Genomic DNA, 18,945 nt, shown 5'->3' with positions numbered 1-18,945 from the left:
TTGAAAATAAAAGAGTTTGTGAGTATTTGTTAGTAAAATCTATAAGCACACATTAAACAATCTTCTCTTTCAAGATACTCCGCATGCATCGTGTGAGGCCGACAAAGATTTGGAATGGATTAGGCTAGAATTGTTGGAGCGTATTTTGCAAACATTAGAGGCATTTTAAAAATAATATTAAACTTGGGGGCTCCTTTGACAATTTCCCTTTTTATAACAATTTCTAATTTAATCCATCTTCGTCGTCTTCATTCTTCGTATCTTTCGCCTGTGAATTTATATCCAAGCAGAAGAAAGCAGAGGCGGAGGAAGTGCAAAGGAGCATCATCGTCACTTCGTCGTCCCTCGGTCTCCTCGCGACCTCGAGGAATCCAGGAAAGAAGTCCTCCTTGGCTAACCCTCCTTCAGATCTGATGTCGCCGCCTCGAGATCCGTCATCCAGTGAGGGATTCATCCTTCTATTTTGCTCCTTTGGCGACAGATTCGTCTCGGTTCCAGGGAATTAAGTGAGCGATCCTTTCCGTAGATTCCGGTATCTGGAAGTTGATTGACGGTAGAACGCTTGGCTCGTGGATCGAGGAGTGGAGATGGGAGAACTCGGGGGGTTCCAGTTAGGGACCGTAGGCGCGCTGTGCCTGTCGGTGGTGTCGTCGGTGTCGATTGTGATATGTAACAAGGCGCTGATGAGCTCGCTGGGCTTTATATTCGGTATGAGATCTGTTATTTCTTCCGCTTCTTTCTTCGTTGCCTCCTAATTATGATTGAGAGCGATTTGATATAGTGGTCTGTAGCTTATGTAACTTGTTAGGTGATGATTACATTTGTAGTCAAGAGGTACGTGCAGAAGCCTGTTCTATTCAGGCAAAAGTAGATCTTCTGGTGGTTGATTCTGTTAATTTCGCGCCTCATTATTTATAATGTTATGTTCTTATTCCGATATTAATATTCAGAGGCAAAAAACTTACCAACTTGAGCATTGTATTTTAGAAGATTTTGTAGTGCTACAGACAAATACAACAGATAGCCTTTTGCTAATAGAAAGTCAACTATGAAATGGAATAGGCTGAATCCATTTTCTATTCTTTAGGAATTATACGTTGTTCAAAAACATTCCAGTCTTAATATATCTCCATTTTAAGGAACATGACCTTGCATAGGGTTCAATGAAAGGATAACTTCCATGTAGCCTCACCCTTAATTATATTGGTAATAGCTTGGCTAGATGATGATGATTTATCTACTCGTCTTCACAGTAAATGTCAGAAAAAAATTCTAGTCCTAAAATGAAGACAAGATGTCATGGTTTCAAATGTAATACATGTTGATATTCTTCTACAATATGGTTGGAAGTCAAGAATTCGTCAAAATCCTCTGTTCCTAGAAACTCGTATGGATGATCTAATATCAATGAAACATTTATCCCAAGCATAAATATGTGAAATCAGAGATTTATTTGGATCTCAATGTTATTGCACTTCGCAATGTCTGAACTGCCCGAAGATAACCACCAATAGAATTGGTCAAATTTCATGAAATAGATGCACAGTGTTTCAGTAAATTTTTGCTAATAGACAATCTAATGAGCATATATCCTCTGTTTATTCAGCCACTACCTTGATGAGCTGGCATCTCTTGGTTACCTTCTGTTCTCTTCATGTGGCATTGCTGCTAAAACTATTTGAGCACAAACCTTTTGATCAGAAGGCTGTCATGGGTTTCGGAATTCTAAATGGAATTTCCATAGGTCTATTAAATTTAAGCCTAGGCTTCAATTCTGTCGGTTTCTATCAGGTACACACATTTCTGCTAGTAATTAATCTTATGTAATCTTATGATTGTAAGCATCTTGACTTTTTTTTAAAAAAAATTTAAAATCTATTTAAATATATGCTTGAATCAGAATGAAAGCATATTCCTATAGAAAGTTGAAGATATAGCACTGCTTTTGCATATGTTTTGTCATCCATCCAGCTTAGCTTGTAAAAAGAAACAATATATCAATCTTGATATTTTATTCTTCAATTTTTTTCCTTATTAAATTTCTGTAGAAATTCAAAACTTTCTCTGTTTATTGTAGTTTTGACTCTCATGATTGATTTACCGTGCAAATGACAAAACTGGCAATCATTCCTTGTACTGTCTTCTTGGAGACTGTCTTTCTGTCAAAGAAGTTTAGGTGTGATTCGTTATTTTATTTTATTCTTCTCTTTGAAACAATTTTTTTTTAATCTTTTGGCGGTTTTGACATATTTCTTTATCCATCTCTTATTCTGAGTTTAGACTAGTGACGGAATCACTTGAGATGTACACTACAACTCTTACATCGACCATTTCCGTATATCTGTTTCTTAGGTTATAGAGTCCCTTCAGAGTTCAGAATCATATCCCATAATTGGAACAACTTTACATTTGTAATATTTTGGTTATAAACTTGCAAATAATTCCTGTATTGCTCTTTTCCTTCACAAATTGCCTAATATTTAGGCTTGTGTGACTTTGATTGTATCAGAAACCATTTCCTGAATATGTACATTAGTTTTTGGAAACTTTACACTATTACTAAAAGCAGATTCTGAAAATTCTTTTTACCCCTGCACAACCTTGTACCTCAGACTTATGCCATTTTCTATTTGTTTGCCCTTAACCTAATTGAGATTGGGAACTGAATGCCTTTTGTCTGGAAGAGCTCTCAAGTATTTTAATGTATAGTTTATATTAATTACTGTAATTGTATTTGTCAGGGACTCAAAAAAAGAAACACTGCATTCATAGTTCTTTAAGAAATGTTTTCCCTTGTACTAATTTGTGTTTGCAGTTTCCTTTGTGAAATCTAATGATTACTTATGATGTTACAGAGTAAGTTTGTTAAACTGCAATCACAGACTTCATAGTTATTTTCTTTTTGAAAAACAAAAAGGATTTTGAGTGAAGCCAGTTCACTCAAATTATTATTATTTTTTCATTAAAGGAACATTCAGACTTCATAGTTGTTACTCATTAGAGACTGCGATCTTGCTCATTCTTGACTGAATCATCATTACCAGCTATTGTTCTGCTATATTCACATTCAAATATAATATCTCAGTTAGAGTGCCATGAATATAGAATAATATTTTGTCCAGTTGTGATATTATTATGAATAGGAATCCATTCATTGTTTGCTCAAACTTCCACAAATTAAATTCTTGCCTTTCTTTTATCTAGATGACTGTCAAATTGATATGCTTATATTTCATCTTCATTTTGTACTTTGTACTGCAGTCGGAGTATCCAACTCTCACTCTCTGTCCTCCTATTTGGTGTTGGAATTGCAACTGTGACTGATCTGCAGCTTAATTTGCTTGGATCTGTACTATCTGTTCTAGCAATTGTTACAACTTGCATTGCACAAATCGTATCCTTTAAGCTTTTCTTTATTACCTGTGAAAATCTTTTGAATTATAATACTCAAATTACTGATTTTTGCGATGGTGTCCAATGATTTAGTTTTTACATATTCACCTTTTGGGGTAATCAAAATATTATACCAAAATGGTTAGTCTTGGAATTTCACAAATTGAATTATCAGATTGCTTAATTCGAGAACATGAAAACAATCTTACCGTCTAATTTTTCCACCAGCAGATTTTCTAATGGCATTATTTTGTATTTCATAAAGGAAGATTGGAATGACTTATTTGTGTTACATCTGTATGTTTCCAGTGTTTTCTGTAAACCATTAGTCAAGGTCACACTGTTCATAACATTCCTGATTTGATTAGGTTTTTATATTGTTGTTTTAGACCTTAATCAGATGTTCTCAGATGACAAACACAATACAAAAGAAGTTCAAGGTCTCTTCTACGCAACTTTTGTACCAATCTGTTCCTTATCAAGCTTTAATACTCTTCATATCTGGTCCATTTCTTGATGGGCTCCTGACAAACCAGAATGTTTTTGCATTCAACTACACTCCTATAGTTATGGTAAGTCACCTCTTTAAAGTTTCTATGTGAACATACACAGTTCTGATCTCATACTTCCATTTTGTATTGTAGTTGTTCATTGTGCTTTCATGCCTAATATCAGTATCAGTCAACTTCAGCACATTTCTTGTGATTGGAAAGACATCACCTGTGACATATCAAGTTCTAGGTCATCTCAAAACATGCTTGGTTTTGGCATTTGGTTATGTCTTACTTCACGATCCATTCAGTTGGAGAAATATATTCGGGATCTCAGTTGCAATTGTTGGTATGGTTTTGTATTCTTATTTCTGCACAATTGAGGGCCAGCAAAAAGCTCGTGAAGCGTCATCCCAAATGCTACAGGTATGTCTTCTATGTTTTTGATAATCTTTTACTTTCTGATTCTACCAAAATTGAGTAAAAATATCCTAGCGCTGCATGATTTATTCTCCGTCTCCTCCATCCTTCATCCCAACCATTAATTTCTTTTGCATTCTACAATATTTTCTCTGCTCAGAATAGTTTATTATCAATCTCCTTGACCAATAAGTATTTTCCATGTATCATCTTCTCTGACCTTGGGGTGCTTGCCTAAGCAACGACTTTTACAAATCTTTACAGCATAGGGTATATTGGGATCCAGTGGCTTGTTAACTGTTCTTAGTGCCCATTAAATTTCAGAGGTAAAAGCAATACTGAACTTAACCAAAAATTTTGGTTTAGCTTGCTAAGAGTGTCCGGTATAGTTTAATTTGGAAAGTGTATTTTCACTTCTGCATGCTTGATTTTCTTATTTAAATTCCTTTACATAGATGTTCTACTTTTAAATATTTATGTAGTAGAAAAGAGAATAATAACCATACAGATTAAATCGAACAAAGCCACAGAAAAATTACAATTTTCTCTCATCTGGTTGGGGTTCTACAGGCCAATAAATTAGTTCTTAGAGCATCCACAATGCATCTCCATTATAACACTCACCGCCTCGTCAAAAAGCATAGGGTCCATTGCCACATATTCATTATAACAACATTATCTCTTTCACTCACATCCTTTTAACATTAACACTCATTATTTATGGGCCCACCATCCACTCACTCATCTTAAAATTATATCATATTAAATAAATATATTTTAAAATATTTAAATTATTATTATTATTATTATTATTATTATTTTTAATTGTAATCTTACTTGTAAAAAAAATAATTTTACTATTTTTTTTTACATAATATTAAAAATTTTACAATTTAAAAAAAAAAAAGAAAAAAAAAAAATTGAGAGAGAGTGTTCAAAGGTGTTCAAATCTTATTTTATAATGCCCACTCACAATGGAGAGGGGGTGTTAAATGGGCATTATAATGCCCATTTAACACCCCATTGGGGATGCTCTTAAGCTGTTAGATAAAGTGCCTAAATTAGTTGTTGATCTCAGCTTCAAAGATAAATCGACTGAATTTGTAGATAATTATTGATCTCAGTTAGCAAGGATCAATCATCCAGACATTGCTGTTTACATGGAGTGCCCCTTTTTTTTTGTCATTGAATCACGTTCAAATTTATCTCTGGTTGGTTCCATGGTATATGATTGAAAAACCATAGTATATGGTTTTAAAAATTGTAGTGCATGAAAAATTGAAAGTACATAGTAGATGATGTTAGGAATTGTGACATAGAAAATGGTAGGATATATAAAAAAAATTCATTTCTATATGAGATGAACACAATTTCTGTTCTATTTTATTACCAGTGATTAATCTACTGACTATTCAATTTTCCAAAATTGCCACAGGTGAAAGACGATGAGACTGAACCTTTGATCAGAGTGGAGGCTGGATCTGCGATAAACAGCAACGGTCCTTTGCCGACATCAGTATGGAGCTCCGACAAAGATCTGCAAGCCTAATTTCTCCTGCCGATCTCAATTCTTGCTAGTGTCATGATATCTAGTGGTTGGAAAGAAGACACCAACATTCTTCCACGAGTTAGGCAGCGACTCTGCATTCAATCTGGAAGGAGCTTATTTACACAAATTCAGGTATTCTTATCGAGATTTATATCAGATATTAGTATAGAATGCCAATTGTTTTTCCGCACTTGTAGCTGAAAATATTTACTGCTACGCTCCAAAAAATGAATCGAGAACGATCTGGTTATTGTTCAATTTGCTATTTGTTTGCTTCTTGAAAAAAAGGTTGTGTGATGATTCAAGTTTGTTATTTTTTGTTCCAGTAAAAGGATGTATAAAATCTTTTCTTTCATTGTTATCGTTTAAGCATTTGCTATTCAGGGTCCATTTACTTTGAGGTAAAATTTGAATCCGCAGAGGACGGAGAGGCACGTGGGGGGCATGAACTGAAATTTCAGTTGTTTACTTCGACATGAGGGGGAAAGAACAGAATCAGTTGAGGCATTTGCAAAATAGATTTAGGTTTGTTGTATCTCGATCACAATCATCGTCTTCTTCATCCAATTGCAAGTACTCGATGACCAATAAGCGCTCAATATCCTCTTCACAAGTTATTTATTTATTTATTTTTGGTGTTCGCCTAAAAGAATACAAGGTAGCTAGCTCCATAGTGAGGATTCAAACAACAAACAAGAAGAATAAGGCAAAGGAGAGAGTATATAAATATCGAGATGCATAACTTGATCTACCCTAGCTCCTTTCTTCCCACTTAAACCTATTTGAAAGTACAAACCATAGCAAATCATTCGCACCATCAACCCTAAACTAATTGACACAATTACAATGGCAGCACATGATAAGGTAGCCATCAAGAATATTTGGTTCGTCTCATCTTGATTGTTTGATGGTGATGGACTTAATTATTTACCACATATATCTTATTGATATTGAAACGGCGAAACAACAATCTTATTCCTTGAACTAAGGACATAACTTAAGTCCTCAATTCCATTGGGACCCTTCAAGTTTGAAGAATGTTAATTTTTTTCTTAGCCACTTACAATTATTGGGCACCATCCAAAATTAATTTAATATTACTTGTTTTAAATAGTGATAAATGAACTAGTCGTAATTTTCCATGCCATTTTTCTTTATCACTATTAACTTTTTTTTCTTTCATCTATTAAACAATATTTGTAACAAAGGAAATATTTGATCTTTGCCAAAAAAAAAAAAAAAGTACTGTCAAAATATTAGAAAATTAAAATAAATATATATTTTAAAAATAAAAATATTATCCTTTGAAAATACGAAACGAATGGGGTGCAATTGGAAAATTCCCTTCGAGGGTGGTTTTGTTACGAAATATTGTCCTTTGATATTACCCAAAACTAATAACGAAATAAACAAGGGTGGTTTTGTAATTTAGACACTAGTTTTTGGAGAGCTGCTTTTCCCCCCCCTCCCGGGTCAACGCACACCTCCTTCATCTTCCCCTCTCTCCTTGCCAAAAGACGCATGTAGTCTTCTCTATATTTTTTTTATTTTTTTTATTTCATTTAATTCTGATTTAGTTTTAATTTTTTAATTAATTTTATTTAAAAATAACTCTCATATAATTATATTTTTAATTATATTTTTTCATAATACTTATATTTTTTCAATTGATTTTTTTAAATTTTATTTTTTTATTAATTTTTTTAATCAATTTCTTTATCAAATTTTTATCGGTTTTATTTTTTTCAATAAATTTTTTATATGTTTATAATCTTTTATTTATTTTTAGTTTATATTTAAAACTAAAAAAAATACTACCAATTAATAATGAACACATTCATAACTTAAGAATAAACATATTTTTTTTCAAATGAAAAGTATATGTAATAATACAAAAAAAGCATAAAAACATATAAAAATAGAAATCTTAATCAATATTGCCTCCAAATTCTGCTCCCGATGCGTTTGATGGTGGTGCACCTATTACTTCGTACCACAAATAAGCGCGTGTCTTGTAAGAGTGACCCATTTAAAGGGAGAGAAGATTATGACATGTGTTAATAGTTGGATGCGGATAATTTAAGTGTCAAATTAGAAATATAATTTAAAGGAAGGGAGTAATTTAAAAATTATATAAAATAAAAAAATTAAAAAATTTGATAAAAAAATAATAAACAAAATTGATTAAAGAAATAAAACTAAATAAATATTAAAAAGTTAAAAAAATAATAAATAAAATTAATTAAAAATAAAACTAAATAAAAATTAAATTAAATTTAAAAAATATAAGTACTAATGAAAAAATAATAAACAAAATTAATTAAAAAATAAAACTAAATAAAATTAAATAAAATTAAAAATATATATAAGTATTAATGAAAAATAATAAATAAAATTGATTAAAACTTTAAACTAAATAAAAATTTTAAAATATATAAACTAAATAAAATTTTTAAAATATATAAGTATGAATGAAAAAAATTAAAAATAAAATTAATTTTAAAAATAAAATTAAATAAAATTAAACTAAATAAAAATTTAAAAATATATAAGTATGAATAAAAAAAATAAAAATAAAATTAATTAAAAATAAAAAATTAAAATTAATTTAAAATAAAAAATTAAAAATTAAAAATATGCAAGTATGAATACATAAGTATGAATTAAAAAAATTAAAAAAAAAATTTAAAAAAAAAAACAAAAAAATAAGCAGGAGGTTACATGTGTCTTTTGGCGGAGGAGAGAGGGGAGGTGGAGGGGGGAAAAGCAATTTGCTTTTAATATAAAGCATCTGACGAGAATTCCGAGAAACCGAGAGGAGACAGGACTTGAGGTCGGAGGAGGTCCTCCGAGGTTTCCTTCCACGTAATTTATCGCTTCCGCTCTTCCTCGATCTGTCTTCCCTTCAGATCTTTTGGAGCTCGTTCTCGATTTCTCTTCTTTTCTCTCCTCCCGAGGAGCTTTTGTTCGTAAGGTAAGTTTTTTGGCGCGGCAACGTCGCCGATGATGTCTATTTCTTTGATTGGTTGTTCACACCCTCGTATTATTGTTTTCTAGGAACATTTTATGCGTTTTAAAAGGGAAGACAATGTGATAACAATACGTTTAGCACAGTTTGTGTGTGGGTGTAAAAAGGGGTTTCTTCTGTTCCGATTCTGATTCTTGTGCCTATTATTCTAAGCACGGTGGGTGTTTTTATAGCACATTTGTAGTAAATCGTCCAAAGGAAAGTTTTTTTGCTTCAGATTTGTTCAATATTTTCTTCGTTTTACCGGTTAAGACAATTTTTTTTGATTATATATTAATAGTCTATTTTTGCCATATATTTTTAGTAACATAGATTTTTTTTTTGTTTTTCTGATTCTTCTTTTCCCCCTATTTTTCTCAACATCGTTCGTGTTTTGTCAATAGGAAAAAAAATTCTGTAAATTTATTCAATAATTTCTGGTCTTTTTTTGGTCAAGGTATTCCTCATTGTTCCTCTAATTTGTTCTCTTGCAAGAACAGTTTTTTTTGTTTTTTGTTTTTTGTTTTTTGCCTATTCACATAGATGCAATATATGTAGCTCATCACTAAACACATGTTTATTTTCTTTCAAAAAATATTCCTTTGAATGTTTTATCTGGTGCTAAGCAGGTCTGTATGCATTATGTTAACATCCTGTTGTCCCCTGATGATTGACATTTTTTTTAAAAAAAATTGAATCAGATCGAATCTCTTTTCTTTTCTACTATAAAGATAAAAGAAAATAGTTTGCCATATTTCTGCTCAAGTGTGGCCTTCCTCATTCTGAATAATACTTTGCAAGTTGAAGGCTATGTTTTTGCTATTGAGCAAATGCCCTAATAATAAGGCCTCCCATTGTTTAAGGCTTCCTCTCTTAAATGTCCGTGTTGAGGTCCCATGGGAACTACTGATCTAGTTTTACCCTCAGAATCATGTTCGGTCAAACTTTAGTTCCCGTGTAATGTTTTATTGGAACATAATTCGAGGGGTAGAGTTGGATCCATAGGACCTAAACAGAAGTCTTTTGAAACAAAAGGTGGCCTTATCATGTCCAAACTATCATTCATGTGGCATTTGACCTTGATAGAAGCATTTACAAAAAAAGGGGATGTTATCTTGTCATTCTTTGAAAATTATTGGCCTTTCTAAGACAGTTTGTTGTTAGTAGACATTCCTCATATTTATTTGTCTTCCTGTCTCTTGTTTTTCCTTTTTAATCTAAAGTGGATTTGTTAAACAAATTTCCTTTTCCTTGATACTCAGATATTAATTTGTTTTAATTTTATGTTGTCCTGCTGGAAATTGGAAGATAACTTTCAGGGAATGCTGAAAGATGTGCTTGAACGTTGGGCAATCTTTGTTGAACAAAAATGTTGCTATCGCTGCATCTGAACTTTGTGTGTTCATCCTTGATGATATTGGACAGCAAAACAATCCCCACTATGTGCTTCGAGTACAATTTTATGATGGAGCGAGAAATATTCAAGAAGCTGTCGTGTTAGACCACGACCTTGGGGAAGACGGTTGAGACTAACAGCAGTGATTATCCCCCTGTTCTATAAAGTATCCTTGTTCTAGGGGGAGTGCATCTTGCTGTTTTAGTTTATTTGTGTTATCATAGGATGGAATCGGAAAACAAAGGAAATGTGTTGATGCTGAAGTATGAGGTTGGAAGAATGTTAGGCAAAGGTACTTTTGCCAAGGTTTACTATGCGAGAAACTTAAAAACTTCCCAGAGCGTTGCCATAAAAGTGATTGAAAAAGACAAGGTCATGATGGGTGGGCTGAATGATCAGATTAAACGAGAGATATCGGTGATGAGATTGGTGAGGCACCCCAACATTGTAGAGCTTTACGAGGTCATGGCCACCAAATCTAAGATATACTTTGTTCTTGAATATGCCAAAGGTGGTGAGCTGTTTGACAAAGTTGCCAAGGGCAAACTTAAAGAAGATGTTGCCCGTAAGTATTTTAAGCAGCTGATCACTTCCGTGGATTTCTGCCATAGCAGAGGTGTCTACCATCGTGATCTGAAACCTGAAAACATTCTGCTTGATGAGAATGAGAATCTGAAGATTTCAGATTTCGGTTTGAGTGCTCTTGCAGAGTCGAGGAGACAGGACGGTTTGCTTCACACAACTTGCGGTACACCTGCTTATGTTGCTCCTGAGGTGATTAGTAGAAAAGGATATGATGGAGCGAAAGCTGACATATGGTCCTGTGGGGTGATTTTGTTTGTTCTCATGGCTGGGTATCTCCCATTCCATGATCCAAATCTCATGGAAGTGTATCGGAAAATTAGAAAGGCAGAATTCAAGTGTCCCAATTGGTTTCCATTGGAAGTTAGGAGGCTGCTGGTGCGCATTCTTGACCCCAATCCTAACACTCGGATAACAATCACAAAGATTATGGAGATTCCTTGGTTTAGAAAAGGAATTGATGGAGGAATGAATGGAAATGGCAAAGAACCACAAGCAGAAACTGATAGACGCGAGACCAATGCAGTTTCTGATTCCCAGATTATCAACATGATCGAGAAGGGGCAGGATATCAGGAAGTTGATGAACCTAAATGCTTTCGGCCTTATCTCTCTTTCAGATGGATTTGATCTTTCTGGCATGTTTGAGGAAACTGACCACAAGAGAGAAACAAGATTCATATCCAGCCAGCCAGCCTATACCATTATCGCGAAATTGGAGGAGATAGCTAGCTTCATAAAGCTGAAAGTAAAGAAGAAGGATTGCGGGAGGCTGGAAATGGAAGGAACCAAGCTAGGGAAAAGGGGGGTTTTAGCCATTGATGCAGAGATCTTTGAGCTCACTCCTTTATTTAATCTCGTAGAGATGAGGAAGGCAAGCGGAGATACCTTGGAGTACCACGAACTGTGGAAGCAGGACATCAGACCAGCTCTCAATGACATCATCTGGGCATGGCAGGGCGAGCAGCAGCAGCATTAGTCTTCACCATTTCGATAAATTTGCAGCCTATTTTGCTCATGAATGTTAGTATGTCACTCCTATGTTTGTTTACATTGCCATTTTTCTGTTCTATGAACTTCACCATTTTTTGTTCTGATGATGCATGCTTTATCAAAAGATAGCTAGATATCAAAAGATGAAATACAGCTCGATTCATGAATGATGCTTGTGAGAATAAATCATGTGTTCTCGTTGTTCATGTGATCAATTTCATACGCTGAGTTTAATGTAATTTAATGTAAGAATTGAATATATGAATAATTTGTAAATATACATTTTTATTTAAATTGATTTTTAATTTTTAATTTTTATATTCAAACATATTGAAATATGATACGTATTTTATGTTATTTTAAATTATATATTATCTCCTACTGAACTCAATAAAATCGCAAAGTCCAAAAAAAAATTAATTAACAAATTAAAAAGCTCAATAAAATAAATAAATGTAATAAATCGTAAAAGGATATTATACTTTTCAATATTTTAAAATAGTCTTTAAATTTTAACAACTTCTTTAAAATATATTTTATTAATATTTTGATTTCTTTTTCAAAATACGGTCCGTTGTCTTTGACGAGTGAGTGATTTAAGCGATCATAAAGAAGAAATAAATAAAGTGTTTAGATCACATTTTAGAGTTTTTCTAAGACATGCATTTGCATTATGGTGAAACGGTGTTAAATTCTCACCCATATATTTATAATTTGAACCTCAACTATCACATATGTGTAGAATTTTTTTTGAAATGAAGTGTGCAATCATGAGATTCTAAACTTCTGGATTATCCGTTATAAACGTTTTCTAATTTATCTTGTAAATAGGAAATTTTTATAGAACTGATCATCTTGTTTAGTTCATTATTTTTTTAATGCATTAATTGATAGAGAATTACAAAGACATCCTTCTCTTAAAATTTATCAAAATATAGCCCTAATTATAATTTAATTTTTAAAATATCTCGGCTCTTTATTTTTTTGCATTGATAATTTCCCACTACATTTCTATATTCGTTCCTCATGTTCTACGCAAACCAACGGCGGAAGAAGAGAGTAGAGGGACCAAAGTGGGTCGATGGAGGCGGTGGCGGCGAATCCAGCAATCACGGTGGTGGCGCTCTGCGGCTCCCTTCGCAAGGGTTCCTTCAACCGCGGACTCATCCGCTCCGGCAAGTCCTCCTATCCATTATGCCCTTGTTGTTTTTACAGCTATTTTATCCCTTTTCGCCCCTCCTCTTTATCCGCAGCCATTCAGATCTGCAATGCATCCATACCCGGGATGAAGATCGAGTACGTTAATATCGCGCCGCTCCCCTTCGTCAACACCGACCTCGAGGTCAACGGCAGTTTCCCGGAACCGGTGGAAGCTTTCCGCCGCAAAATCCTTGGGGCGGATGCCTTCCTCTTCGCCTCGCCTGAGTACAACTACTCCATGACCGGTAGATCCGTAATCTCACCTTGTTTATGGTCTACTCTACTCTGTCAAATAGATTTTTTTTATTTTTTTTATGGCTGGTTAATTCTACTATTGGTGACAAGGAATTGTGTGCTTGTGTTTTCTTTATTGCTTAGGTCTTGTTCTTAATGGATCTTTTTGATGCCACTTTATCTGTAAAATTATCTGTTCTTTGTGGATTTTTTCCTTCCACCAAAATTAAACTTCACAGTGACAAACCTTATAAAAGTAATAAAATAGGAATGAATTTGATCATAAGCTGCAACTACTAACAATACTTGAATGATTCAATACCCTTGTCAAGATAAAACTCATTTGTGTGTCTCATTTGAATGGACAAAAACCTTTGCTAATAGTAGCTGATACTATGAATCTATTTTTTTCAACTAGAAGGAAATATAAAGTTGATGGAAATAGATTGGACAATTAAAATAACACGAAATGTTTCTTCTTGTGTCATCACTGTGTGTCCATTAGGCAAAACTATAACTTTATGAGACTGGCAAAAACTATAACTTTTGAGACTGGCAAAAACTATAACTTTATGAGACTGTTGTGCTATTGATCACACTTTCGGTCAATGTTTAGCATTTAGGAAATATTACAAAAAAAATTAATATATCAAAAATATGAAAAGTCTAAGATAAATTTGAAAGGTTAAGAAGAAGGAATCAAACATAGTTTTTTTTTTTTTTAATTTGAGATCAGTTATGTGTAGTTACAAGGATGATAACATAAGAGAAAATATATGAAAATAATTTGGATACCTATCAAGTTAGATAAGTTTGTATTAATTAAGGCATGAGGTATGGAGGGAGTTCAAAGATACATCTATCTACCATAACCGAAAAGAAAAATAAAGTTTAGAAAATTTGATATTATTATTGTTGTATCGTAAGAATTCAATGACAGAATAAATTGATGCAGTCAACCTCAAATACTTCAAGCTCATAACTAGTTGTTTTTAGTCCTTTCATGATTGTCTCTCTTCTTAGTTTTGTTATCATGCCCAGCCTATGTTGATGTTGCTGAACTTTACCTTACCTTCTCATTCTGTTCATTATTGAGTACCTCAATTTGAACTTTTCTATGTACTTTGAAGTGAATGCATAAGATTGTGTTTTACAAAAACTGATAGAAACAATAGTTGGCTTCATCCTTTTACAGATTTTGGCACCTCATTCTCAGTGCTGTGGAAGAGTGAATTCTGATTAGAATTTTTTGCAATTTATAGTTTTACAAAACTCTTCTCAAACAATTGCTTAGTAATTTATAACCTTTGCTCAAACATTCGCATTAGCTTTCTGCTATAAAACCTTTCTACAAAAACAGGATACTACCTTGAACCTCATTAACAAAATACAATCAAGTTCAAAGTTCAATAAGTTTTTTTTTTTTTTCATTCTCTTTTTAATGGTACCAATTCAGGAGAGATTATATATTTAGTTCTTATCATGAATGCAAGTAACTGCCTTTGTTCTGCCATTGGTTGAGATATTGAACACCATGTATTATGTCTTGTACATTTACTCCCTTCTTTCTATCTGGTTTCTTCTTCAATTCTCGAGTATTAAACTATAACATTCACTTTTATGAAGAGTTGTAATCATTTGCACTCTTTAAGATGATACCATATGAAATAGCATTGCATATTTTAAAAAATTAGCATCCCATTTTTTACTCCTTTTATATTTAGGTCCATTGAAGAATGCTATCGACTGGGCCTCAAGACCTCCAAATGCTTGGGCAAATAAACCCGCCGCTATCGTAAGCACGGGCGGTAGTTTCGGCGGTGGAAGATCTCAATACCATTTGAGGCAAGTTGGAGTTTATCTAGATCTTCACTTCATCAACAAACCAGAACTATTTGTGCGTGCATTCGAACCACCTCAAAAGTTCGATATCAATGGAAACCTAATTGACTTTGAGACCAAAGAAAAGTTAAAGCAAGTGCTTTTATCACTTCAGATTTTTACCCTCAGACTTCAGGGTAAATGATTACTTTATTAGAGATGAATAGACATGGAATAAGAACATTCATTAATGCTGATGTTGTTATGATTATTGTTGGCTCGTTATAAGATGACAAATTTTGCCTTGACCCATTTTTCATAAGCTCGTAAGAGAAATTCAAATTCTGAGTTATTATTTTTTAGTGAAAATTTCATTTTCTTTTTTCTTCCTTTTCTTTTTCAATTAACTTCTTTTCCTAAAAAAGCATGCTCGGCCCATTATCGTCCTACTGGACTACAAATAAATTATCAACGAGGCATGAAATTTTGACTTACCCTTTCTAATTTTGAAAATTCGGACCCAAATTAAAATTTCTCATAGAAAATGGATTTGAAATTTAATAATTTTATTATTACACTTATTCAATTCCAGCCAGGAATTAGTGGACTGGATCAAAGGTGATATTTCGGTAAAAAATAATTTAGGAAATAATTTGAAGTCTCTGTTGAGGTCATTTATGGTATTGAAGCTAAAAAGATAAATGTGCTAGTTCGATAATTTCACTGTTGACCATGAGGAGATGAGGACCTAGGTGACCTGAACCTGCACACACCACATAAGTGCCCATAAGAACATTAAATCAAGAATTAGGGAAGGGTCTATGACACAAACATTTCAATTTTCAAGTTAGAATAGTATTCTCGACGAAAAAGGTGGAAGACGATGAACAATAAAATAATAGCATGGATGTGTCTCAGCGTGTGCGTGTGAGCACACGAATGTAAAAACACTCTTGGCCAACGGAGAGGAACTTTTTTATACCGTCTCTCATAACCTCCGGCATAATGAGGCAACCGAGAATATCTGGTGTTAGAGTATATCGAATGATGGAGGATGTACAGTATAGCCTTCCTCCATGCAGAAGAAGGTTCCCTTATGCTTATATGTTAGGATAAGAGAATATTTTCTGACAAGTTGTTACGATTTCTTGATAATGATGTCTCTTAGAAGAGAACCAACCAGCTTTAGGGCTAGGTCGCTACATGCTAAGAGCCTTAATTGTAAGAAGTGGGGAGCTGAGTTCTGGATGTTCGACCGACTGTAGGGTCGGACGGGTATATGCTAGGAGCCATGTCCAGGAGAAGTGAGGAACTGAGATCTGGAGATCCGATCGACTCTAGGGTTGGTCGGCTATATGCTAGAAGTCATGCTTGTAAGAAGTGGGAGATAAGTCCCGAACATCCGAACGACTTTGGGGTCGGGCAGGTATATGATGGGAGCTATGGATTGGGAGCCACACCTAGAAGAAGTGAGGAACTGAGATCTGGAGGTTCGACCTACTCTAGGGTTGAGCGGCTATATGCCAAGAGCTGTAGGTTGGGAGATGGGCCCTTAAAGTGTGGGAAGCTAAACCCTATATATCCAATTAGCTCTGTGTCCATCCGAATTTATGCTGGGGTCTTGCCCATATAAAATAAGGAACTGCGCCTCTTAGCCCTAGCCGACTATTGGTCTGCCCAGGCTTATGCTAGTAGATCTGTCTCTGAAGAGTATTGAGTGGGGCACTGATTCCCTTCAATCCAACTAGCTCTGTTGCCGATCGCATTTATGCTGGGAGCCCCGCTCATAAGAAGTGGCTCACGGGAGGTGGTCGTTCGGATACGTACGACTTGACTTTGCCTTGAAGCTTGGAGGCATGATGTATAACCCGGATGTTATATTTGAGAGATGACCTTATGATTTGTACTTATTTATTGGATAAATAAAGTTTCACTAATTGAGTGCACGTTCTCTATATGTATGATTTGATCTTAACCGCCCCCATGCCTTGGACACTTACACTAATAGCTAGGGGCGAGCGAATCACCTTTTGCCACATGATTTGATCTTAAACTCATTTACTGAATGCTCGTAATATGATTCATAGCATGAGAGAACTTGTGATTGGGTCATAACTTGTGAGCATTTCTATATGTGTAATTATGAATGTATTGAAATAATCCTTAGTAGATGAATTGATGAGTTCAGACATCATCGATTCTATGAGAGTAGCACGGGTTATACTCCTTGGTCTAACTAAAAAAAATGATAATCCCAGTTAGCCTCATCGACTATCCTTGGAGTGACCGGCCTGGTCCCACAAAATTTTCCCATCGGCCATTAGGGTAAATAGGGAAGCGCACGCGGCTTCCAGCCCAAAAGCCCAGTATCCTTTGATTGCGCTCCCCATTTGGAGGAAAAATTCCTGCAAATACATCATAGTTGAGAATTGAACCGTGAATACTTGGGTAACAACCTGAATGTCCTACTGCGACACTATAACCCTTGGGACCTCCTTGGTCTAACCAAGCAGTTGTTCATCACTACTGGAAACATTGGGATGTTGAGAGTTAAACGTGGATGTTAGTTATGGTAACTAGTTCATTGGAGTGACTTGCTATGAGACTTTATATGGTTATCTACATATATAGATATGTCAATGAAAATCTCATTGCAGCTCGAGTGCAAGTTTCCTTCGACTTAAGGTATTCAAGTAACCTTGGTCATAGAGACTTATACTTTGACATCTTAAGCAAACATCCCCGTAGAGATGTGGACTCGAGATGATTGAGTATAAGTCGAAGTGTCCAAAGGTGTTTGTATAGTTCATATGGGATTTACCGCTCCTTGCGAGGAGATGTATACCTTATGACCACTTGTTAGAATTATTACTCAAAGTCTTTGGCCAATACATCACATGTTAAGAGTATTGTACTCTTGAACACATGTACAAGTAATTTGAATTCCTAGGATGAGGGAGTATTTCTTAGGATAGGTGTGACGTAGTCAGCCTAATGGGGACTGACACATAGATCATGTCTTGAACCAAGTGAGTATAAGACGAGTGAAAAGAACGAGACACGACTCACTATAGCTGCTGAAAGATTCAGTAGTGATTTTGAAATCAACCGTTTGATTTTTCGATCAATTGAGGAATATGATGTACTACTAGGTATCATCATGATCGATCCATAATTAATGGTTAATTATGGACAACCAATATAACCGGGAACCTATTGGGTCATACGCACTACAGGTTTATCTGAAGGACTTAAAACGAGTTTGAGAATTAGATTCTTAGATCAAAAGAGATTGTCTGGTTGGACAAGATGAAAGATAAATATGGAAGATATTTTGTTGGAACGGAAGCATAGATATGCCACGTCTTTTGATGATGAATTAAATATGCTTTGGTTTAATTATACGTTAAATTTGTTTGATTTTAAATAAATTTTTTTGTCATTGAATTAAGTGATTTGATTTTGAACTAAATTTAAGGCCAACTGTGGACTGTGGATCTGTGGATTTGAGTTTGCATTCGTTCTAAATCCGATAAAAGATGTATATAAATATGGATGGAAAAGAAATAAATTTATATCTGAAATTAAATTTAATTTTAGAATTAATTTTTTTCTTATTCTCTTTCATTGTTCACTGTTTTTTTTTGGATCGTTTTCTTTAAAAAGCAACTAACAGAGAGAAAAAAAAATGCAAACATAAGTTTGCTTTTCTTTCCTCTGCCGCCCACGCCGACGCCCACCTTTTGCGGTGTCTGCCGCCCACCGTCACATGGCCTTGCCGCCGCCACTGCTGACGCCAGCTGCCAGCAGCCTTCGCCAGCAACGACGAGCAGCAAGCAGAGCTGATCTCCGGCCGCCGA

At 34.4% G+C, this 18,945-nt stretch overlaps 3 protein-coding genes across 5 annotated transcripts; all 3 read left to right on the top strand.

Moving 5' to 3' along the window:
* The first annotated feature begins 245 nt into the window (after positions 1-245).
* Positions 246-6,427, top strand: LOC121989201 (UDP-xylose transporter 3-like). 2 transcript variants are annotated; one of them, XR_006114203.1, is made up of 8 exons: positions 246-708; positions 1,607-1,791; positions 2,109-2,176; positions 3,262-3,394; positions 3,804-3,965; positions 4,038-4,310; positions 5,740-5,985; positions 6,274-6,427. XR_006114203.1 is itself a non-coding variant. In XM_042543095.1 (8 exons), the coding sequence occupies exons 2-8, from the start codon at positions 588-590 to the stop codon at positions 5,851-5,853; spliced, it is 1,056 nt and encodes a 351-aa protein (XP_042399029.1). In that variant the 5' UTR covers positions 246-441; positions 527-587; the 3' UTR covers positions 5,854-6,166. The 2 variants fall into 2 exon arrangements, 1 of the variants encoding a protein (XP_042399029.1); XM_042543095.1 differs by lacking the exon at positions 6,274-6,427 and having other exon boundaries at positions 246-441; positions 527-708; positions 5,740-6,166.
* Positions 6,428-8,664: 2,237 nt separating this feature from the next.
* LOC121989199 (CBL-interacting protein kinase 18-like) lies at positions 8,665-11,932 on the top strand. 2 transcript variants are annotated; one of them, XM_042543092.1, is made up of 2 exons: positions 8,665-8,827; positions 10,180-11,932. In XM_042543092.1, the coding sequence occupies exon 2, from the start codon at positions 10,482-10,484 to the stop codon at positions 11,814-11,816; it is 1,335 nt and encodes a 444-aa protein (XP_042399026.1). In that variant the 5' UTR covers positions 8,665-8,827; positions 10,180-10,481; the 3' UTR covers positions 11,817-11,932. The 2 variants fall into 2 exon arrangements, with proteins under 2 accessions (XP_042399026.1, XP_042399025.1); XM_042543091.1 differs by having other exon boundaries at positions 10,169-11,932.
* Positions 11,933-12,838: 906 nt separating this feature from the next.
* Positions 12,839-15,393, top strand: LOC121989202 (NADPH:quinone oxidoreductase-like). Its single transcript, XM_042543096.1, has 3 exons — positions 12,839-13,005; positions 13,084-13,275; positions 14,989-15,393. The coding sequence occupies exons 1-3, from the start codon at positions 12,912-12,914 to the stop codon at positions 15,288-15,290; spliced, it is 588 nt and encodes a 195-aa protein (XP_042399030.1). The 5' UTR covers positions 12,839-12,911; the 3' UTR covers positions 15,291-15,393.
* Positions 15,394-18,945: the final 3,552 nt, after the last annotated feature.

This window comes from Zingiber officinale, chromosome 6B, assembly GCF_018446385.1.
Source record: "Zingiber officinale cultivar Zhangliang chromosome 6B, Zo_v1.1, whole genome shotgun sequence".
Lineage (NCBI taxonomy): Eukaryota > Viridiplantae > Streptophyta > Magnoliopsida > Zingiberales > Zingiberaceae > Zingiber > Zingiber officinale.
Note: the sequence above shows the minus strand (reverse complement) of the source record. Positions and strands in the feature narration are given on the sequence as shown.